The sequence below is a fragment of the Equus quagga genome, chromosome 13, assembly GCF_021613505.1.
Source record: "Equus quagga isolate Etosha38 chromosome 13, UCLA_HA_Equagga_1.0, whole genome shotgun sequence".
Lineage (NCBI taxonomy): Eukaryota > Metazoa > Chordata > Mammalia > Perissodactyla > Equidae > Equus > Equus quagga.
Genome location: NC_060279.1, coordinates 43,762,139 through 43,786,282, shown reverse-complemented (window position 1 = coordinate 43,786,282; position 24,144 = coordinate 43,762,139). Strand labels below are relative to the sequence as shown.

Genomic DNA, 24,144 nt, shown 5'->3' with positions numbered 1-24,144 from the left:
CCACATGTTGGGGAAAGATTGGTTCTTCCTATTGTGTACTTTTTCTGAGAGGAAGCCATTTAGTAGCTGGCATGCCAGAAATTAAGAAGGAGCTAGGAATGGAATCCTGAGGCCTTTTAGTTCCACGTTCTAAGTTTGATACTATGCCTTTTATGGAGTAGTGGTCATAGCATAGAAATGAAATTTGTTAAACATGACATAGTTGTAATAAACTTGACTTCTTAGAGCAGGAAAGTGGGAAAAGATCATTGGATGAGTTGAAATTAGAATTTTAGAGGTGATTCTGAGCTCGGTCAGATTAATTTGTGAATTTATTTACAACTTTGTGGTAACCTTATAGAGTCTCCTTTTACAGATTCCTAAATAATTTGGCCTTACGACAGTCTGGAACCCAGATCTTCCTTGCAATTTCAAAACTATAAATTGTGAGCAAAGGGAGAGGCTCAGTGTTATAATTCTAATTTACAAGGAGTAATGTTGGAAATTGTTCAGCTTCACCAGCAACTCAGTGTGTTACTGACTTGTCTAGCTCAATTCACTATAGCATTTTGCACAGAGTAGGCACTTAATCAAAGGAAATCATGTGGCCCGGTTGTTCAGCCCCATATTCCCCCAAAAGTATATGAAACTAAATTTTCTTGCTGCATGCTTGCCATGTACAGTTACAGTTGATAGTAGGGAGGGACTGTGAATGCTATTCACTTTGTGAATTCAAAAACGTCTCTGGAATTTTGTCTTTTTCACCTTTACAGTCAGCTCTCAATTCTCTATACTAATAAGGAATAGACAGAAGCAAAAAATGAGGCATATTTTCCTACTAAATGCCCAGAAATTTAAAAAGTAGAAAAATTGATTTTATTTGCCCTTAGTATTTCTCCAAGCTCTGAAAATAAAATGTGTAGTTGGGAAGGAGGGAAAGTCACAAGGCCCTTGAAACATCTACAGATTGGATAATATGCCCTTTAATAATTGGAAGGTGCTTCTGTTTACATGGGAGATGACACCTTCCTCTTAAGCTAATATTTCTAGAATAAAAAGGAAATCTCTTCTTCTCTTGATATTCAGTAAGAAAACAATATTATTGCTTTTTTAAATCCACTTAAGAATTTTTTTCCTTTACTTTGTCCTCCTCCAGGTGAGGGTCACGTTTGAGAAAGGAGTTCCTGGACTCCTCAAACTCCTCACCTCCAGGATGAGCACTGCCGTATCGTGACCCTTGGGGTTTTGGTGAGTAACTGATGGATGATGGCACTAGAGAGCATGCCTGGCTTAGAAGGATGATCTTCGGGAAAAATTTCAACTTTTATTCAACAAATATTTTTTGAGCAAATACCATGTACTGTAGTAAGTGCTAGGAATACAGGGATGAACAAATCAGTCTTGGTCCCTGCCTTCAAGGAGCCTAGTGAGAGAGATGAATGTTACACAAATGATCACGTCATTACATGTATAATTACAAACATGGAAAATATTGTGAAGGGAAAACACAGGATGCTATGAAAAGAGTATAATGGAGAATTTCATGTAGATGGGTGGCGTTCGGGTATCCTTCCTCTCTGAAGAAGCAACACCAAAGCTGAGATTTCATTCATTCAGCAAAACGTGCAAACTTAATATGGAAGGGTTGGGGTGAGAGAGGGAGGTGTTAAGAGTGACTCCTAAGTTATTGGCGTGAGCAGCTGGGTGGATGAAGGTGCCATTTACTAAAATGTGGAAGACTGAAGGAAAAATACTTTCAGGAGGGAGGCTCTGTAGAGATGAAGAATTCATGTTTGATCTTGTTAAGTTTGAAACATCTAGAGAGATGTCCACTTGGCAGTTGTGTATACAGGTCTGCAGAGCAAAAGCTGAGTGGGAGATGTAAATTCGGGAGTTGTTGGCGTGGAGAGAACTTACAGAATGAGAAGAGAAGAAGACCCAGGGTAGAGTCCTGTGGAATTCTAAATTGTAAAGATTAGATAGAGAAGGGGCCAGCAAAGGAGGCAGAAAGAGTGACTGGAGAGGTAGGAGGAAAACGTGGTGTTATAGAAACAAAGAGAGCGTTTCAAGAAGGAAGTGATTACCTGGCAAAATCTAAGAGTAAGATGGGGTTAGAAAAATGGCCAGGGATGACCTTAGCAAAAATAGCAGTTTCTGTGATCTGTGGGTGGAAGTTGGGTTAAAATGGTTTAAGGGTGGATGGCAAGTAAGGGAGTGAAGACTGTGTCTTGTTAACTCTGAGGAGAAACTTGGCCCTGAAGGGGAATAGAATGCTCGAGCTGGGTTTTGTTTTGCTTTATTTATATTTATTTATTTGCTGGAAGATACTACAACATGTCTATATGCTGATTGGAAATACCCAGGAGACTCAGGAGATAGAAGGGATGGCCAAAGGGGAGAGGAGAGCTCTCAGCAAGCTGGAAGGGATGGGGCCTAGGCCACCTGTGGTGGGACTGACCTTTGAGGAAAAGTGGGCTATTTCTTCTGTTTCAAAAATAGAGAAGAAAGAAGGATTAGGTACTGATAAGAACAGGTTTGCAGATTTGGTGGTGAGGACATCCTGCCTGGTGATTTCTCTTCTGTTAATTCCTGGGCCGGACCATGCCCTGGAAGTGAGGAGAGAGGGAGGCAGGTGGTTGTTGGAGATGGAGAAAGTATGAAATGACATTAGGCAGACAGGTGAGTGAGCTTGCTAGAGAATAGTAGTGGTCATAGTAATAGTTAACCCAAGTGCTTAGCACTTGATATGTACTAGCTCACCTTGTCCACCATGTTCCTACTCTGACAGGCACTACAGTGATGAACAGCACAGTCAGAGTGCTGGCCCAGCACCAGCTCTACCACTTACTAGGGTCTGACCCAACTTACTTGGGAAAATTACTTAACATTTCAGAGCCTCAGTTTCCACATCTGTAAAATAGGGATAGTAGAGGTGCTTGCCTTTAGGGGTTGTGAATGAGTTAATAGGTATGGATAGTGCTTAGAAGAGTGCTGGACACATAGTTTTAAGTATTATTTCAGAAAAGAGAGAAACATTATATAAATAGATCTAAGCAGTTAGGAGATTTAGCTGTATTGGGGGGAAAAATCTATCTCTAGCTATAGTTAACCATTCTGTGGAAGATCTTTTCCAATCCTTAAAGGTAAACAGTTCAGCATTAGCCTGCAAGCGTAGGGGCTAAAGAGCCTAATTTTATTCTTTGGGACTATATGATAAGATACTTGGCAGATTTTTTTGCTCAGTTGTTTTAAGGTCAGAAAGGCTAAAGCTAGGGTGACTGATTTCAACAACTGCCTTGAATTAGGCAGGGAGGCAGGTGACAGTTGGAGAAGGTACAAAATGACATTAGGCAGATAGGCGAGGGAGCTTGCTAGAGAATAGTAGTGGTCATAGTAATAGTTAACCTGAGTGCTTAGCACTTGATATGTAATGGCTGGGGTTGAAAAACCTGGGTTTGATTCTCTGTCACTAGGGGAGCCCACATGCTTGTTACAGCCTTCTGTGTTGTCTCTCTACGTGTAAAGTAATGGTAAGGAGGTGGCTTAGGGGAAAGAGCAGGGTCAGAGAGCACTGACTGGAAGCCTGGGAGAAGCCATCCACGTGCCTGTGCTCCCTCCATTCATCTGTAATAATGCCTGTTGATCAAGGTTGGACAAAGTGTGAGAATGAGAAACTGTATGTAGAAGTACTTTGAAAGTAAAAGTGTTTTATGTTCATAGTATTATTACTAGAAATAATCTTTGCTACCAGCTCATGAGAAAGGCCTGGCATCTGAGGTGATTTGATATTTGTAGTGTGTTTTGAGATCCTTTGGAAGATGAGTACACCACACATGCCAGGTGTTTCTTTTCTGGGAGAAGCTGAATAAGTCACTGAGGATCCAACCACATTTTAGTACTTCGTGCTGAGCATTTTGGAAAAACCAAAGAACTTTAAAGCAAGGTTCTTGTCATCAAAGAATGTAGTCTTCATTGGGAGATAAAATATATGAGTAGGACTATTTACTCCAACATGATTGAGTGCTAGAATGTGTGATGCAGGCAGAAAGTACCAGAAGAAGTTGCAGAAGGGGGCTGTATAGATGGTAGCTGCTTTTCTTTTCCTGAGGTAAATGTTTTCTGATGGCTTTGTCCACGCAAAATTCATTTGCTGCTTCTGTTTTACCAGTGATTCCTCATGTTTAGAGAGGTTGCAAAATGGTTTATGATCGTGTATGTCAAACTTGACAACCACAATCAATTTTATGGTCTAAACTGGGGAAAAAAAAAAACCACAGGTGGTGTGGGATAAAAATACCACCTTAAATATAATCAAGACCAAAATGTTTTTTAGGGAGCTTTCTCCTCAGGTCAGCATAGAAACATTCCATAACATTTTATTCTAGTTCTTTTTCCTGACTTTTTTATTTAAAAAGAGAAAAATGTAATTGTGTGCACTCAGAACGTCCATAAATTCCTTTCAGTGTCTCAGGTAAAATAGCTGGGACTATTGCAAATTTCTAAATGAAGAAATAGACATTTAACACTTGACAATAATCATTCTCTGTCAAAACTAGAATATAACTCTTCCTCCCAATTTTAGTCCAGTTCTCGAGTCTCTCAAAGTTGATGTAAGCTGTAACAGCTTCTAACTCCCTTTGATTCTTTAGCCACTAATCCTGCGTCTGATGTCCTCTTCCTTCAGTCCTGTAGCCATCGGGAAGATACCAGAAGGTGGGAGGGAGGTGAGGGGACAGTGGTCACAAGAAAACCATGTTGGAACTGCCCTGGAAGGAGCAGTGACTGAAAGTATGTCTGGTTTTCCCTGAACTAGTCCAGGCCTCCCTAAATCAAGGGCTTCCTCATTTGTTCCCTAGCTAGGTTTGGGAATGTTTTCTTGACCTTTATGCTTCAAATTAGCCTTGCAGATTGGCTCAAAAAATATCTTAGCCTTCAAAGATGTTCTTTTACCTTCAACTTTATGGATCGTTCCCATGCTTACCCATGCCTACAGTCCTTGTCATTAAGCAGTGAGAATGCAAGACACATACTCCACATAATTTAATAGAAAGATCATAGCAGTCAGGGGGCAGAACTGATTATATTTGGTATTGGCTCAGTAGTTGATTTCAGAAGTACCTCCTTTAATGTCTCCCCACCCTGAGGCCCTGAGAATATAAACATAGATGAGTTTGTTTCATGGTTTGGTATTGGGATGGGCTGGTTTCATTTCAATGCCACTGTTTGCCATCAGAGGTGAAACACCAGATAGTTGCTATGGATTTGGAGTACCTGGTGGTTTCAAAGCATTGTTTTGGAAAAAGAGAAACTCAAGTTTTTGAGGGTTTTGTGTTCGGAAGTAGAGAAATGTGAGGGAGAATATATGGCTGCAGATAAAAACGTGCCTCTCGTCTGCTTACAGATGCCTGGTACATGATGCTTGGGTGGGAGGCTTATGTGCGTGGCAGAAAGTCTTAGTCACTCTTCAGCTGCTTTAGCACCAGTGCCTTTTGGCCAGAATGTGAACATCACCCTTTCCTTTAACCCTGATGGAAGCTGAGGAATGATCTAGCTGCTGCATTGTCGTGCTGGCTAGTGCTTTAACCTTGATCCTGTTGTAAGGGTGTTTTATATCTCTGTGTTTTTGCTCCCAACTTTTTTTGGGTGGCCTTTTCCTGTAGTGTGCCCTGGAGATGCGAGATTTTCCTTTGGCAGCAGGAGGCACACACCCAGAGAATGCTGGAGCCACAAGGGGAAAGGACCCACTTCCACAGCAGAGAAAAACAAAGAGGAAAAAGGCATACAGGTGGCCAGCGCTAAGGGACGCACCTGCTGCCACTGCCCTGAGCAGCTGTTTCTGCTGCAGCCTGAGAGGAACTCGGTGAGCTGTCCCTGTTTGTGACTGCAAGCTCAGGATTTCAATCAATGCATTCCAGTAACCCTAAAGTGAGGAACTCTCCGTCAGGAAACACACAGAGGTAAGTGCTAGGGCCTGCTCCAGCTGCCCCTGGGGGTGTCATAGGTGGACCATGAACCCTCATTGGTGGAACAATATCTTGAATTAGAGGCAAATGAGACCCAAATGGGGAAAAGAAGAGAAAATAGACAAGTAAATAGTAATAGAATAGCAAACAGGCTGTAGTGCCACCAGAGTTTGTGTTGGCGTTTTCCTTTGTCGTTCTTTTGTCTGTCATTCCCTGAGCACTCCTCTTTCCCACCCCTGAAAGACCACCCAGTACAATGTGCTAAACTTGGCAAATGAGGAAACCGAGGCCTGGAACAGTGAGGAGGCCTGAGGTCCTAGAACTAAAACACCAGCCCCTGGACTCCCACTGGAAAGCTTTTTCCTCCGTTCTGCATTGTTTAAGTTGACATTTTAAAAGAATTTTTTCCTCCTCCCCTGGGGGCAGTGGTTAGTGTCTCTGCTCTGGTGTGACCCTGCTTGTTGGGGGATTCATATCCTGGAGGGTTTCCTTAACCTCCACTCACCAGCAGTTTCCTCATGCTCTCCTGGACCTGCTTGTGTTTTCCAGCAGGGAAGCCAGGCTCTCGTTACAGCTGTTCCTTGTCATCAGCCAGGGGGATGGGTAGTATTTTGATCTTAACGATGCCTGTTTGTTTACTCTGAGCTAGTCTTAGTGTGAGAGTCACTTCTCCATGTACATAGAAACCGTTGTCCTTTATTGACAGAAGCCCTAGAGATGGGTCCCCATGTGACTCTAGGGTTCCCGAGACCTGGCAGGCCACTCTGCTTGATCTTCCTCTCTGTCAATAGCTCTGAGATGGGAGCAGGGGTCGTGGGGGAACAGGCAAGGGGCTGAGGTGAAATGTGGGATGGTTCCACAGTCTTCCAGGTCTCCTTGACCCACGATAGAGACTGCTTCTGCCTGGTTTGTGCTGACCAGCTATATCCAGTGTCTGATCTCCCTTTGTTATTTGTCTCTTTTAGTAGCCCTAAGTCAAAGCAGGAGGTGATGGTCCGTCCCCCTACAGTGATGTCCCCATCTGGAAACCCCCAGCTGGATTCCAAATTCTCCAATCAGGGTAAACAGGGGGGCTCAGCCAGCCAATCCCAGCCATCCCCCTGTGACTCCAAGAGTGGGGGCCATACCCCTAAAGCACTCCCTGGCCCAGGTGGGAGCATGGGGCTGAAGAATGGGGCTGGAAATGGTGCCAAGGGCAAGGGGAAAAGGGAGCGAAGTATTTCCGCCGACTCCTTTGATCAGAGAGATCCTGGGACTCCAAACGATGACTCTGACATTAAAGGTATGTCTATAAGATCTTTGAGACTCAGAGGGAAGTAGGTACGCCTGAGGGAAGGCCTCTGCATTGGTGGATGCTGGAGAGCCTAATAGCAGCCAAGTGGGGAGAGTAGGTATCAGATGCAGGAGTTCTCACAGTTTAAGATGGAACTATTTCCTCTCCTTTCCCCACTAACCAAAGAATAGTTTGGAACCACCTTGTTGAGGAGTTATTCCTTTTGTGGATACAAGTGTTTTAGGGGTCGTGGGATGTTCCACAGCCTTAACCATGTTCTCATGGATGTTTCTGGCCTCTGTGCTATTTGTACTTCAGTATCAAGCCAGTAGCTCCAGTTTGTCTATGCCAGTGGTGCACACTGGAGCAGTTTTTCTGGCGTCTTCTCCATCAGATTAATCCTCTAAGACAAGTTTTGTGCTGTTTGGTTGCCAGAGTGGTAGACACACGAGGAAGCCCTGGAACTAGTCCAGGTTTGTCACAGCTGATTTCAGTGTGGCAGGAATGAGCAACTGCATGTGGTAGAGACCAGAATGGAGTGAGCCAGGAAGAGCATGGGACCAATGGCTGTGGTTTTAGGCTTTTCTCCTCCTTAACCAAAAATCTTAACTGTAGGCCAGAATGCGAAGTTGGTATTCTAGGAGTGGAAGCGTGATTCCCCAGCCCAAATTAGAAATGAAAACCTGGGTGGTTGTGCCCCCTCCTTCCTTCCTCAGGTGTTGGTGGGAGGCCTGTCTTGAGTGCCAGCACTGTGCTGGGTGCCGGGGGTGCCGTGGTCAGCAGGACAAATACAGTTGCTGTCCTCGAGGATTTGAATACTCCTAGACAACAGATCACTGAACAATTGCAATAAAGTTTGATAAATGCTGAAGTAAGAGAAGTAGGGGGCTATGGGTTCAACCAGCAGGGACATCCAGTCTAGCCCAGGAGGTTCTCCAAAGGTTTGCAGAAAGGAGGGACATGTACACTCATACCTGAGGGACGCATAATAGAGCAGTGAGGAGGTGGGGGAAGAGTGCTTTCTAACAAGTCATTTAGGGAGAAGCGTATTTGAATTTTTATGAGTAGAAGAGGTTTCCTCTTAGCAAGGTATTTCTTCCTTGAAATTCTCAAGGTGGGTTTGTGTTGTGATGCTGTAAATGCTGGCAGAAGAAAGAGTCTTATTCTTTCTATGACGTGAGTCTCTTCATTCTTTTAGAATGTAATTCTGCTGACCACATAAAGTCCCAGGACTCCCAGCACACACCACACTCGATGACCCCGTCAAATGCGACAGCCCCCAGGTCTTCCACCCCCTCTCATGGCCAGACTACTGCCCCAGATCCCACACCTGCTCAGAAGACTCCCGCCAAAGTGGTGTATGTCTTTTCTACTGAGATGGCAAATAAGTAAGTCAGTGGCTGTGTCCTGCTGTTGGCATGGCTCATGTGTTTGGGCACCTAAGTTCTTATTCCCATTGCCCACTTGTATTATTATCACTTAACGTTAACAGTACAGAAAGAGGTAAAATAAAATATAAAACCTCCCCACCCTCACTCCTCAGAGCCAACCACTGATGATACTTCCTTGTCTTTCCTTCTGGAAACTTTGTGTGCTTATACAAATATACATATATATCTTTTTTACATACAAAAGGGATTGACTGCACAATGCACACTTTTCTGCAACTTAATACTTTTTAAATGACAACTTAGTGTCCTTTTTTGCATGTCTATTTTAGAATAATTAGAAAATATAAAGAAAAAGAAAAAATCTCTGGAATTCACAGAGGTATCTACTGTGAATATTTTGGTATGTATGTTTTTGGTGGATGGATGGATCCATGGATTTTTACTTATTTATTTGTTTATAAAATATGAATACCCTGCATACAGTTCTCTGACATTTTTCCTCACTTCGGAATTTTCAGTTAAGATACGGAGTGAATCATGACATCCTTAGATTATCATTAGCTGTTGTGAGGTTTTGTGTTCACTCTTCTCAGGCTGGGATTTTGAACCAGGATTCTCTATAAAACACCAACCACGGTGGATTGGTTTGAGGCGGAAAATCTTGGGGGTTTTTTTTAATGCCTCTTTTGAGATTTGCTAATGGCTATCTTTTCATTTCAGAAGTTTGATGGTAAATGATAGACACAAATGATGAAAACCTGTTTCTCTTAATTTCTTCTCGTTCAGTATTTCTGGTGGTTCTTTGCATTTCTTCCTCTCTTTTATAAGTTCAGTCTGGGGTTAAATGCTTTGGAATTACAGTTAATGAGATAGCAACAAGTCTGAGTGTGTGCATCTCTTCCGTCTTTGCAGAGCTGCAGAAGCTGTATTGAAGGGCCAGGTTGAAACTATTGTCTCTTTCCACATCCAGAACATCTCCAACAGCAAGACAGAGAGAAGTACAGCCCCTCTGGTACGTCATTTTGGAAATGGCATAATGGTTTAAAGGTTCTACGGTGACTGTAAGGATGGGAGAAGGTGAATTTCATTGACAGGGAGATAGTCTTGATGGGTGAGCTACATTCTGGGCCTTTAACGTAATTCTTGCATTGTGTAGCTTTGGGCATATTACACTGTACTGGTCTTTTCTACTAGCATGCTGCTTGTTGATGAATTACTAGGAGGGAAAGGGTGCAAAATAAAAAAGGAGTTATATAGATATCTTAGGATTTTCTTCGTGTAACCATCTCTGGGAGAATCTGAATTCAGACCCTGTGTACCGAGCAGGTTTTAAGAAACTAACAAACAATCTTGAGTTGAAGAACAGAGAAAAAAGTAACAACCAAAACTACAGTACTGGAGTACATGCTGATAATACCATAATTAGAGAGTCAGTGACTTTCAAAATGATTCTTATTTATTTCAAATTGAGGGGACCATTGAATGCTTTTAATAGCTTGGTATTTCTAAGATTATAATAAATGTTAGTCTATTTCCTATTTGGAACTTAATCTCCTACTTACTCTATAAACTATATTAGAAAAAGCAAACAATGGTTGTTTTAATACATGTAATGTTTCAGATTGAACCAAAGGTACTTCTTGGGTCTGGCATTGTCAAGGCATTGCACTGAATGCTGTGGGGACACTAAGAGGTTCAAGACACAGTCCCTGCTTTCAGGAAGCATAAAATCTAATACTGGGATGAGTCTTAAACATGGGAAGAGTTAAATAACAATAAATGGCTGAAGTGACAATTCAAGATAAACTAGATGACATTCTATGTTGTGTACCAGTAAAGTCCTTCTCTTGACATAGCAGAGCTTGGGCTTCCCGAGACTTAGAAAAGGAATTTCACATTCCTCCTACATCTCCGCTACTCAAGGGTAGGGGGTGGATCTATATAATATTTAAAATGTATATATATTTTAATTTGTATGTAAAGAATATGTATATTTAAAAATTTTATTGTCCTGGAATGCACAGGGTACATTGCAACTCAAACCAACATTTTATTGACTTAATGACAAATCTTAATTCAGTTGTCACCTGCGCCTTCTCTGGTACTAAAATGAAATCAGAAAATGAGTTAAGGAGGGAACTGGGACTAGACAAATCACCATTGCTCCAAATCTAAAATTAAAAGGGTAGTACCAAACTGTTTTCTTCTGTCATGCTCACCTTATATGAAATCAGTGCGCACCCCCACCAAACAGACAGAATCTGACCAACAAAACCAAACTTCAAATGGCACTGGAAGGAAAATTAAGGTGACCTCCACACTCCAGCTAAGAGGTCAGGGACACAGAAGACAGCTTGACTATTCAGAGTCATACAGGTTCAGCCAGTCCTACGCACACCCATCTCTGCCTGCAGACATATGTGCTTGGATGCCTGCAAGTGAAACATATCCATATTCACCAAATGTGAATCCTCAAAGATACATCTTTGTGTTCATGCAACAGACTGTTCCTATGCAGGGATACACATCATGATTCGTGTACAAATTTGTACACAGGTAAACTTTCCGGAGAGTAGGTGGGGAGGTAAGTGAGAGCCCTATAGGTCTGGAAATACAGACTGGATTAAGTGAACAAGTAGGAGCAAATGAACAGGGTAGGACCCAAAAAGGGATCACGCAGCTCCCTGCAGGCTGGTGAAAGATCCCTGAGATGGAGGTTGTAGGCTGAGCCCTTTTGTCTTCAGTACCCTCCCTTCTTCAGTCCCTTTAGCAGTTCCAAGGTTTAGACCTAGAACATAGACATCCCTCTTCCAAACACTAACAGCATCCATGTCACCCTTTGTAGGTGAGTGCCTTTACCCAGGACTTAGTAGAGTGTGAGTACTTAATTAATAATAATAAGGCCATCACCCAGCCTGTAAAAAGGGCAGTCTGCTGTCTATTGGAAAGAATAGATCAGGAGACACCATGAGCTAGATAGCCTCAGATTTCTCCACAGACGCTTCCTGCCTGCAGATTATCTTACTCCAGTTAATGTACAAATTCTTATCAAATATGGAATCAGTGATCGCAAACTGAAAACAGAAACCGGAGATGTCAGGCCCCCTGGAAACTCAAGGAGAGGAGTCTGTGGTAGTCACCATGCCAGAGGCAACACTGACACGGAACGGCCTTACCTGCTGCCTCCGGCTGGTAGAGCACAGAGCTGGAAGTGACAGGTACTTTTTCTTTCAGTTGAAAACATCAGACCATATGATTGACAATGAGAAGTCTACATACCCAGTTGTGCTTTCGGGGAAAAGAAAAGGGTGTTAGGTACAGCCTCCCACATACCAAGAAACTAATCTCTCCCTGAATCAGAAACACACAGTAGACATGCGATATCAAACCTGTTCCTCGAAATAAATACTCAGATGTATTCACTTTGGCAGAGTGGCTCTCCCCTGGCATGCTTATAAAGTTATTGAAACCTAATCTTCAGCAAGGGAAAGAGGATGCCATTTGACAGTAAAGTGGAAGAAAAAAACCAAAATGTCTGCATGTCCAAAGTGGGGTTGTACATGAGCAATTTCTACAGCAACTGTCAGTGTAGATTTATGTGACTGGGACAAGTCCTTTGTAACATATCTTGCTCTTTTAATTGCCCTTCTATTCAATTTACCAATGATTTTTTAAAATCTCATTTATCTTTAGAACACACAGATATCTGCCCTCCGGAATGATCCGAAACCTCTCCCACAGCAGCCCCCAGCTCCAGCCAACCAGGACCAGAATTCTTCCCAGAATAGCAGACTGCAGCCAACTCCACCCATTCCGGCACCAGCACCCAAGCCTGCCGCACCCCCACGGCCCCTGGACAGGGAGAGTCCTGGGGTAGAAAACAAACTGATTCCTTCTGTAGGCAGCCCTGCCAGCTCCACTCCGCTGCCTCCAGATGGTACTGGGCCAAACTCAACGCCCAACAACCGAGCAGTGACCCCTGTCTCCCAGGGGAGCAATAGCTCTTCAGCAGATCCCAAAGCACCCCCGCCTCCACCAGTGTCCAGTGGAGAGCCCCCCACGCTGGGAGAGAACCCCGATGGACTGTCTCAGGAGCAGCTGGAACACCGGGAACGCTCCTTACAAACACTCAGAGATATCCAACGTATGCTTTTTCCTGATGAAAAAGAATTCACAGGAGGACAAAGTGGGGGACCCCAGCAGAATACTGGGGTATTAGACGGACCTCAGAAAAAACCAGAAGGGCCAATACAGGCCATGATGGCTCAATCCCAAAGCCTAGGTAAGGGACCTGGGCCCCGGACAGATGTGGGAGCTCCATTTGGCCCTCAAGGACATAGAGATATGCCCTTTTCTCCAGATGAAATGGTTCCGCCTTCCATGAACTCCCAGTCTGGGCCCATAGGACCCGACCATCTGGATCATATGACCCCTGAGCAGATAGCCTGGCTGAAACTGCAGCAGGAGTTCTATGAAGAGAAGAGGAGAAAGCAGGAACAAGTGGTGGTACAGCAGTGCTCCCTCCAGGACATGATGGTCCATCAGCATGGGCCTCGGGGAGTGGTCCGAGGGCCTCCCCCTCCGTACCAGATGACTCCCAGTGAAGGCTGGGGACCTGGGGGTGCAGAGCCGTTTGCTGATGGGATCAACATGCCACATTCTCTACCCCCGAGGGGCATGGCTCCCCACCCCAACATTCCAGGGAGCCAGATGCGCCTCCCTGGATTTGCAGGAATGATAAACTCTGAAATGGAGGGGCCAAATGTCCCCAACCCGGCGTCTAGACCAGGTCTTTCCGGAGTCAGTTGGCCAGATGATGTGCCAAAAATCCCAGATGGTCGAAACTTCCCACCTGGCCAGGGTGTCTTCAGTGGTCCTGGCCGAGGGGAACGCTTCCCAAACCCCCAAGGATTGTCTGAAGAGATGTTTCAACAGCAGCTGGCAGAGAAACAGCTGGGTCTCCCCCCAGGGATGAGTATGGAAGGCATCAGGCCCAGCATGGAGATGAATAGGATGATCCCAGGCTCCCAGCGACACATGGAGCCTGGGAGTAATCCCATTTTCCCTCGAATACCAGTTGAAGGCCCTCTGAGTCCTTCCAGGGGTGACTTTCCAAAAGGAATGCCCCCACAGATGGGCCCTGGTCGGGAACTTGAGTTTGGGATGGTTCCTAGTGGGATGAAAGGAGATGTCAGTCTAAACGTCAACATGGGATCTAACTCTCAGATGATACCTCAGAAGATGAGAGAGGCTGGGGCGGGCCCTGAGGAGATGATGAAATTACGCCCAGGTGGCGCAGACATGCTGCCAGCTCAGCAGAAGATGGTGCCCCTGCCATTTGGTGAGCACCCTCAGCAAGAGTATGGCATGGGCCCCAGGCCATTCCTTCCCATGTCTCAGGGTCCAGGCAGCAACAGTGGCTTGCGGAATCTCAGAGAACCAATTGGGCCCGACCAAAGGACTAACAGCCGGCTCAGTCATATGCCACCACTACCTCTCAACCCTTCCAGTAACCCCACTAGCCTCAACACAGCTCCTCCGGGTCAGCGTGGCCTGGGGCGGAAGCCCTTGGATATATCTGTGGCAGGCAGCCAGGTGCATTCCCCAGGCATTAACCCTCTGAAATCTCCCACGATGCGCCAAGTCCAGTCACCAATGCTGGGCTCACCCTCGGGGAACCTCAAGTCCCCCCAGACTCCATCGCAGCTGGCAGGCATGCTGGCGGGCCCAGCTGCTGCTGCTTCCATTAAGTCCCCCCCTGTCTTGGGGTCTGCTGCTGCTTCGCCTGTTCACCTCAAGTCTCCATCACTTCCTGCCCCATCACCTGGATGGACCTCTTCTCCAAAACCTCCCCTTCAGAGTCCCGGGATCCCTCCAAATCATAAAGCACCCCTCACTATGGCCTCCCCAGCCATGCTGGGAAGTGTAGAGTCAGGTCAGTATGCTTGCATCCTCACAGTTGCATTTTGTAGCTGGAGATTGCAAAAGCCTGATTTATTTACTTTAAGAAAATTGGTGTCCTAACTTGATTATGCAACCAGAGGAGGCGGCCTTTGCTGAGATGGACGTATTTGTGGCAAGGTGCATAATCAGTACTTCCATGGGGTTATGCACAAGTGTCTGATCCTGGGACAGATACACGGGCTCTTAGTGCAGAATATGTTTGTCAGACAGGACTGCTAAAAGGAAGAGGGAAAATGGGAAATATGTGTCATTTCACAGAATAATTTACATTTGTGCAGTGAACACATGTTGATGAAATAAAAAGTCTTAACAGTGGATAAATGTGGCTTCTTTAAATTCTAAAACCACCCACTTCAAGGGGCTGCCCTCACGTCAAGAGATTCTGAGTGTAATCCCCGGCAAAGAGGGGAGGCTGCTGAGCGACTCGAGTGGTTCTTGTAAATACGTGTTGACCATAAAACAATTACCAAAACCTTCTCTGTGGTAGACTGCTGTTCTCACAGATAAGCTACAATTTATTAGTATTTTCGTCCTAGGAGAAACTCTCACTGATGATGGTGGTTTTGTGAATGGGCCCAGAGGTGGTCAGTGGAAGATGAGCACTGAAGTATAAATACTAGGTCCGTGCTGTCTCCACTTGAGAAACACTAGAATCAGAATCAAATAGGAGATTTATCCTTCCAAGCTAAAGTGCCTGTCTCTGTTGGGCAGCAGTTCACTAAAGCAGTACAGTGGAACAGCCCCCTCAGACTTTTTAGTTCAAATATCTTGGTTGTGGACATTAATCAAGAGCATGTGTAGGGTGATATGGTTACTACCTGGGGTCTCATCGCTAGTCTGGCTTCATAGCATGCTAGTGCCTGAGTCAAATTTTGAATTGTGATTGGCAAGGGAAAGACATGCCTTCATTTCACATTCTTTTCAGTGAAATAGTTGTCTATAAACCATGTTTTTCTCAAGCTTGACATAATATTTCTAACGTATTCTTGGTGTGTTTGTCTTCCCATCTGCTAAGCCATCACCTCCATATCACGCTGTGGTCTCCCTCTGCACACACACGGAGCTTGACTAGAAGATTGATGATTCGTGTCCTGGGTCTAATAACACGTTCTTGTTCATCTGTCTCATTCCTGGCCTTGCAAGTTCATGATCATAGGCCCAATAGCCTTCAAGAGGAATCTAATTCCCTGCCCGTTTATGTTTTATCTTGCTTTCTTCTCTTAGGTGGCCCCCCACCTCCTACAGCCAGCCAGTCTGCCTCTGTGAATATCCCCGGAAGTCTTCCCTCTAGTACACCTTACACCATGCCTCCAGAGCCGACCCTTTCCCAGAACCCACTGTCTATTATGATGTCTCGAATGTCCAAGTTTGCAATGCCCAGTTCTACCCCGTTATACCATGATGCCATCAAGACTGTGGCCAGCTCAGATGACGACTCCCCTCCAGCTCGTTCTCCCAACTTGCCATCAATGAATAATATGCCAGGTAAGAAATCAGGAAGATAGGATACGGAGTTAGTGCTAGACAAGAGAGAGACTTCTTGAAGTGTTTTTTCGATGGCCGTAGACCTCAATAGGTAGAAGTTCAAGAGTTGAAAAAGTGTCCCATCTAAGTTTAGTTTCAGTAGAATTAAAGTGTCTGGACTAGAGGAAGATAATGATAATTTTTTATTTGCTGATTCAGTATTTCTTTATAAGAAAGCACGTTTCCTTATAGTTTTTAGTTTCCTTATAGAAGTTATGATGCTTCTGTGTGCCTAGATGGTCTTTCTTTTTGGTCCTCTTGGTGCAGTACTGAAAGTTTGTTTTTAACATGGTGATTGGAATGCCTTTAGTTCTCAAGTATTTTCCTGAAAGGGCAGCCTCAAACCAGAAGCAGCCACAGGATTTCAGACAGTGGAAAGCCCCTACTTCCTAGAGAAGCACTTTCTTTAGGACTAGATAGATGATAAAATCCTCCCTTCCCCTGGGGCTGGCCCCATGGCCTAGTGGTTTAGTCTGGTGTGCTCCGCTTAGGCAGCCCAGGTTTGGTTTCTGAGCAGCAACCTACACCACTCGTCAGTGGCCATGTGGTGGTGACCCACATACAAAATAGAGGAAGATTGGCACAGATGTTAGCTCAGGGCGAATCTTCCTCAGCAAAAAAACAAACAAACAAACAAAACCTCTCATCCCTGCTCATTCTGCGCTTTTTCACTTCTGCACCTCGTAACCCCCAAATCTCCCTAACAGGAAATGATCTGGGCTGGTGAAGGTGATCAGCAAAGAGACCATGACTTTTCAGCATGGGTTTCTGGTTCCAATTCCATTCTGATTGTTAGAAATACTCTTTATTTATCAGCAGTCCTAATCCAGTTAGAACATGCTCTCTGGACAGCACGAGCACTATCCTCGCCATACTCAGTAGTAGTTCCTTAGAGAGCAAACCTTTAAATGTCCCAGAGACTAGAGTAGAACCTGTGTGCTTTCTTTTTGCATTAAAAGTTATCATTTCTTTAACATTTTATATAACCTAGAGATGGAAGTGCTCCCTCTATGAGGCAGTATAAAGTGGTAATGCCAAATGTTGATTGGAAAAGGCATGTTTGGTTTCCTTAGTGTTATTGTTTCTGATTCTTGGACTTGGGAGACTGATTAATCCTCTTTCTCCAAAAAGGACCATACTTAAGTCATTCAGACAAATTGTTTTCTTCTATGTTAAGTGTCTTCAGTGAAGAAGACTGTATTCATTTGCATATTAATTTGTAACTTTTCACACAGGAGACTTTCTTCCTAGCTGTCTTCACACTCTTATGTCATACAAGTTAAGACTCAATAATATATTGTCTTGTAGAGCTGTTGCTTTGTGTGCCTCAAACTGTATTATCTTATTGAGGGCAGGATTGCGTGTGGTGTTTCCCCAGTATAGTACCATGCACATTTGATGCACAATAATTTTTTTGTTTATTTGATTTATTATAGTTTTTCTGAGTTACTTTTGGTTAAGTTGATTCCTTTGATATCTTTATTTTTCTAGGAATGGGCATTAATACACAGAATCCTCGAATTTCAGGTCCTAACCCCGTGGTTCCGATGCCAACCCTCAGCCCAATGGGAATGACCCAGCCACTTTCTCACTCCAATCAGATGCCCTCTCCGAATGCCATGGGACCCAGCATACCTCCTCATGGGATCCCAATGGGGCCTGGCTTGATATCACACAATCCTATCATGGGGCATGGGACCCAGGAACCTCCAATGGTACCTCAAGGACGGATGGGTTTCCCCCAGGGCTTCCCTCCAGTACAGTCTCCTCCACAGCAGGTCCCGTTCCCTCACAATGGCCCCAGTGGGGGGCAGGGCAACTTCCCAGGAGGTATGGGTTTCCCAGGAGAAGGCCCCCTTGGCCGTCCCAGCAACCTGCCCCAAAGTTCAGCAGATGCAGCACTTTGCAAGCCTGGAGGCCCAGGGGCTCCTGACTCCTTCGCTGTCCTGGGGAACAGCATGCCTTCAGTGTTTACAGACCCAGATCTGCAGGAGGTCATCCGACCTGGAGCCACCGGAATACCTGAGTTCGATCTGTCTCGCATTATTCCATCTGAGAAGCCTAGCCAGACACTGCAATATTTCCCTCGAGGGGAAGTCCCAGGCCGTAAACAGCCCCAGGGTCCTGGACCTGGGTTTTCGCACATGCAGGGGATGATGGGTGAACAAGCCCCCAGAATGGGACTAGCATTACCTGGCATGGGAGGTCCAGGACCAGTGGGAACTCCGGACATCCCTCTTGGTACAGCTCCATCCATGCCAGGCCACAACCCAATGAGACCACCGGCCTTTCTCCAGCAAGGCATGATGGGACCTCACCATCGGATGATGTCACCAGCACAATCTACAATGCCTGGCCAGCCCACCCTGATGAGCAATCCAGCTGCTGCTGTGGGCATGATTCCTGGCAAGGATCGGGGGCCTGCTGGGCTCTACACACACCCTGGGCCTGTGGGCTCTCCAGGCATGATGATGTCCATGCAGGGCATGATGGGACCCCAACAGAACATCATGATCCCCCCACAGATGAGGCCCCGGGGCATGGCCGCTGATGTGGGCATGGGTGGATTTAGCCAAGGACCTGGCAACCCAGGAAACATGATGTTTTAAGCTGCTAAGACTGGATGTGCCGACCCTTGTCAAGATGAGATTCCAGGTCCTGAGAGCTGCTTTGAGGGCGTTCCAGGAGTACTGTTGGTCATGCAATAGGAGAACAGAGACCCGAGGGCTGCTTTGGGGGAGGGGGGAACTCGAGAATGTATGGATTTACCTGAAAACAAATTATTCATTTAATCAACAGGTGTGTTTTTTTTAAGATTTATTTTTTAAAAATTATTTTTGTGGACTTGGGTATCCCATGATGGCACCGACTTTTGGGAATCTGTAGCCGTGCTTTGAGAATTGCCATCGGTCATGTGTTGCACCGTTCTCTGTATGTTTACGTCCTTTGGACTGGCTTCTCCCAGGATTCTTTTCTGGTTTTGTTTTTGCTTTGGGCTTCATTTTTTGTGTACTGTACTATATTGTAAAAGGGATTTTAGCAGAGACTTTAGTCTTTGGGACAAGAGGAGAACAGGAATGCTGGGCTGTTTACTTGAGGTGGAGAATCCATCTTCAGACCTTTGGACTATTTTCTTTCAATTCCAGTGTATAGAAAAACCAAACTACGACCTCAGAGCAGAGTATTAATGAAAAGCACAAAAAAAGGAACTAAGTTCAGCGAGGGGTGGGGGGAGGGGGGAAATTTTTCTTTTTAAAAATAATGACGCTTAGGACATTTGTTTTCAGTTCCAGGGCTCTTCAGCACTGTCCCTCTCTCCCAACCTGCAGACCCGCCTTCACGGTTTTCTCTTGTTTTCCCTCCCCTCTCCTTCCCCATTTCCTTGGTTAAGCGTGTTTCCTTCCCTTGTGCCCCCGCTGGTGACCCCTGCTTCCCTCCTCTTTTTCCCTTTGGCAGCTGCAATACATGGTGTTATTTAGGGGAAATAAACCTAGTGAAGCCTCGCCTTCTGTGCCGAGCGTCGTCCCGGCTCCGGGAGGGAGAGGCCCGTCCTTGGGATGCTCGATGGTCTTCTTCTCCCTTGTCTCTACTTCCCCGTCATGCCCTTCTCTGCCCACCTCGTTTTCTGTTCTCCTTTTATGAGGAATTCCCAAGTGAATTTTATTAACGTGGGAGTGGAACAGATGCTAAAAGCTATCCAGGATTTTGTTTTTGTTTTTTATTTTGTGGTTCCTTCCCCTCCCCCTCCCATGCGTAAAACGTTCTGTGTAACCTCCATTAAATTTGGTACAAAACCACTCACCAGAGCTGTGGTGTCAGAAAAAATAAAATATATTGTTTCTTACAAAATTGAACTGCCTTTCTTGTTCATTTGGATTCCTGTTTGTTTAGTATTGGGCGTATTAGTTGCCATGTGACCAGCAGCATAGCACCTTCGTATTGGAGGCGATCCAGAAGGTGAAGGTTAGAGGAAGTATCGAAAGTGCCTGCGCAGACGAAGCGTATTCCTTGAATTGAGGAAGACCTGCTCATGTAGACTGATCCTGTACTGTTCCTATGTCAGTGATGAAATCCTAGCTGTAGGCACAAGGGCAGCCCTGGTCCCCATTGCTGACCTTTATCTCTAGAGGCAATTAATGGTCTTTGTTTTTGTGAATAAAGGAGTTTTTTTTGTGAGAGCCAATTTACTGCTGTGAAGTAATTAAGAGGGCCAAAGGTATATTTTTAGTCATTTGAATAAGCTATGAAATGTCCCTGGATCTTGTTAAGGTAAAAATATTACTACACCTGCAAATCCTGGGTTTCGACAGTCCGTGGGTTTCTGTGGTCCGTCTGCCTCCCCACCTTGCTGCCTGCCCAGTGTCCCCTTGGCTGGCCCTGCTCCGTCCACACAGTTCACTTCCCACCACACACGCCTTCAGCACATGAGTGTGTATGCCGCAAGGTCCGCGTCTAAGGGAATAGCTGTCGGTGTTTCTGTGCAGTTAGATTAGCTCTGGTGTGTGCACTTCTTTGAGTTGTAGGCGTTTTCAGCTGAGTGAGTGGCCGTCTGTGTGCCTGTTTGTTCTTCAGTGAGAGAATCCAAGCGAGGAGCGGCAGATGCAGAGTCATCTGCAGACAAACTTATACAAATTGGGCCCTGCTGGGGTTCCACAGCTTGAGTTTTACCTGTAAATGTTTCTTTCTCTCGGAGAAGGGTTTTTGATACCCGTGTTCTCCTCCACCTTCAGCAGCCCTGTCTTCTCAGTGGCATGAGCCCCAGACAACCAAAGTGAGGAGGTGCTCACTAAAATGAGGATTTTGTTTCATGAATTTAGCCATATTCCTAGGTTCTCTGGCTTTGAAGTATATAGAAGGGAACAAGGAAACAGCTAAGCACAGGGAGCATGAGATGAGAGCCCTCACTAAGGAAGGTTGGGACCTGGCATTTGTCCACTGGTCTGGCTTCTTGGGCAGCCCTGCTTCCTGCTGCACCTCAGAGCGCTGTGGTCACTAATGGTGTGTGGTCCCATTGCTACTGTCCGAAGGAGGGACACTGGCCAGCAAGAACCAGGTGGACCCCTGCTGGGAGACGCTGGGGATGTGGCAGTCCTTGCGCGGCCCCCTGCTGGAGAACTTGCAGTAGTGCAAACCAGCTTACCCATCGCAAAGTAGTTGAGTTTTGAAAAGACCCTTTTGCAAATCTTCATTCATTTACATTATCAGCATATACCAACAACAATTCATCACAATGGTATTTGATAAACTAATTTCATTTGGAGTTGAAATATAACAATTTCTAATTTACTAAGAATGCTATGAAATAAAATCACATCTGAGAGACTGGATGCTATTGCATGGAGAACTAACGACGCAAGATTTTTAAAAAATCAGTGAAAGGGTGATAAAGATGTTTCATGTTAACATAATCCCGGGGAAGCCCAGCCAGTCCCCCCGCCCCACCCCTCCTCCCAAATTTTGGATTGAATGGAAGAAATGCAGTAATGATGTGTTCATTTCAGGGGTAAGTGGTGGGGTGTGGATGATAGCATTATTTAAGTTTTAGCAAAGAGTATGTGGTTTTTTCCCCCTAAAACAATGTGAAATAAAGTAATTTACTTTTTTAAAGAATTTACACTTATAAATGAAAACAAACTGTAGGTGTCTTATGAAGGGTGAAGCATGAGAAAATAAATTTTAAAACAAAAATTTTACATATTTTAAAGCCACTCTTTAAAAAAATTGATCTAAAATTTCTCCCAGCCTCCTTAGTCTCTTGCTGTCATCAGGGCCAGCTTCGTGGGTGTGCAACCTGTGCAGCTTCATGGGTATGCAAAGCTGGGTTTAATGCTCTGCTGTCACCTTTTGAAATTCTTGATAATCTTTGAATAGGGGACCCAACATTTCCATTTTGCACTGTGCCCCATAAATTATGTCGCCAGCCCTGGCTGTCATGAACAAGAAAATCACAGCAGCTTTAGTGGGGCTTGGATCCTGGTCTTTATTCTTACTTTCTCCTTCCCAGTGGCCGGGGGGGTACCCCAAGCAGGGTAGTTGCTGTGTTTCGTTGAAGCCGTCTCCACTTTAATCGTTTCCTTTTTCTTTCCTGAGTACTTTCAAAGCGCTAAGAGGAGAGGGAGGCTGTATTTAACACAAGGGCTCATTTATTGAGCAACCATTTAGAGCGCCTACTGTGTGTGAAGAACCCTGCTAAGGCTGGAAAGAGGAAGTACATGCATAAATCGATCCTTACAGTACAATATGATCCTTACCATAGTCAAAGTGCGGACAGAGTTCCAGAGAGGAAGGGACAGCGAAGCCTCAACAGAAAGGTGATTTTTGAATTTTCTCTTGAAGGAAGGAACATTTCCTGGGTGGAGGGTGGCAGGGGGCAATTAGAGGAAGTGGGAGCAGCAAAGTCCTGCCTGTTGAAACTGGCTGGGCTCTGAACGGGAGGTGGAAATGAGCCTGGGGAGAGAGGGCAGGTCAGGAGAAGCCGGTGGCCCACGAAGGAGTTGGAACTTCAAAGTTCTAAGCAAGGGAATCAGGTGATCAGATTGGCTCTTCAGAAAGATTACTGCCCTGGGTGTGGAAGATAGGCTGGGGGTGGGGCAAGAGAGCCACAGGAAGATCACTTGCAAAAACTTGCTGATTCTACAAAATGCTTAAACTCACAAACTCTTCTTTTGCTTTAGAAAACATCAAATGGTGTATTTCCCCTGCTGTTTAAGTAACTTGAGACTTACTGCCACTTTCTCTAATGCAGACCATTTTTTTCCAAGTCCCAAACACTTATATTTAAGAAAAGTCACGGAATCTTAATTTGGTGGTAAAATTTTAAGGACACATTTAAAGCAAACAGTTTATAAAGCACAAAAACCAGTTTGTGGCCAAACATTTTTTTATCAGAGGGAGTTAAATAATAAACTAGGTTAAAAAGAAGGTACGCTATGAAAATTGCGTAAAAAAAATTGTTTCTCTCTCTTTAACAGGGCTTCTTATCCAGGTTATTGTAACAGACTCCATCTGTTTTCTGCCTGTAGGTGACCACACTTCCACTGTTAACTTTCGGGCTCAGTGCTTAGTTGTGCCTGGCAACCAGTACTGCTAGAGGAAGAAGGTGAGTACATGATCATAGAAGAGAAGATAGAGAGAAGGTTCAGGAATGATTTCCTCACACGTATTTAAAGCATGGAAAAATTCAGTTATTTCACCAAACACACAAGAACTTAGTCTTCCTTGCAAAATACCCCTCAGAGCCCAAAGCAATTATGAAGGTCCCTGGGGTTCCAAAGAACATATTAGAAAAACCCAGCCCTAGGAAAGTCCAGGTCTTCACTGTGGTGGGGCAAGGGAGACGGCATGGGATAGGACTCGGGGAGACTGGGTTGATGCGTGGTGAGAAGGTTTGCTTCTTCATACCGGACAACCTGCCCACAGCTCTGAGCTGGCCACCCACTTCCTTTCTCCAATGTCTGGAGCTAGGGTCGAGAGCAGGAAGAACTTACAAACCTCAGTGGTATTCAGTGTCTAATTCATTAGTGTTGAGAGTGGATTTCAGTTTTCAAGACTTTTTTTTTCTTGCCATGGCCTAAGTTTCTTTCTGTTAAAGATTCCTGAGACCCTGTATTTGTTTCTCACCTTTACCCAGCTTCCAGGAACTTTGGTTTTCCCCGCTCCCAACAGAGAAACCCCACAGCTCCTCGGTGAGCTGCTTTCCCTGGAGACTCCTGCCCATCCCCAGGCTTCAGGCTGATCAAAGCACGTGCTTTCAGCTGTGCCTTACGAGGTCTGGCGTGCTGGCCTCTGGCTGCTCGGTTCTCAGCGTCAAATGGAGTTGGGCTGGACCCAGCACCTTGCTAGAGACTGAGTCATCACCACTGTGTTCAGTCAAAATGTATTTGGTTACAGGGCATCACGGATGCCTGTGATTTATTTTGTTCTCCAAACTGCAAAAGGTCTCCCAGGCTTTGGTGAAGTCCTCTATTCTAGCTGTCAGTAGTTGAGGTATTAACAATTTTTATACACACACACACAAATTTACTTATACAGTGTATATATACCTTTAATA

The 24,144-nt window shown here is 45.0% G+C and overlaps 1 protein-coding gene across 8 annotated transcripts in view; it reads left to right on the top strand.

Annotated features, from left to right (window-relative positions):
• The window catches only part of BCL9 (BCL9 transcription coactivator), an 80,098-nt gene extending 60,153 nt beyond the window's left edge, over positions 1 to 19,945 (top strand). For 3 of the 8 annotated variants that reach the window (XM_046682298.1, XM_046682299.1, XM_046682297.1), the window contains exons 3-10: positions 1,136 to 1,227; positions 5,640 to 5,936; positions 6,908 to 7,224; positions 8,414 to 8,603; positions 9,519 to 9,618; positions 12,300 to 14,541; positions 15,795 to 16,055; positions 17,586 to 19,945. In XM_046682298.1, coding sequence (XP_046538254.1) covers positions 5,884 to 5,936; positions 6,908 to 7,224; positions 8,414 to 8,603; positions 9,519 to 9,618; positions 12,300 to 14,541; positions 15,795 to 16,055; positions 17,586 to 18,703 — 4,281 coding nt within the window. In that variant the 5' untranslated portion in view covers positions 1,136 to 1,227; positions 5,640 to 5,883 and the 3' untranslated portion in view covers positions 18,704 to 19,945. Of the gene's footprint in view, positions 1 to 1,135; positions 1,228 to 1,285; positions 5,937 to 6,015; positions 7,225 to 8,413; positions 8,604 to 9,518; positions 9,619 to 12,299; positions 14,542 to 15,794; positions 16,056 to 17,585 lie in introns of those variants that run through there. The other 5 variants (XM_046682302.1, XM_046682300.1, XM_046682296.1 and 2 more) reach the window with 5 other exon arrangements.
• Positions 19,946 to 24,144: the final 4,199 nt, after the last annotated feature.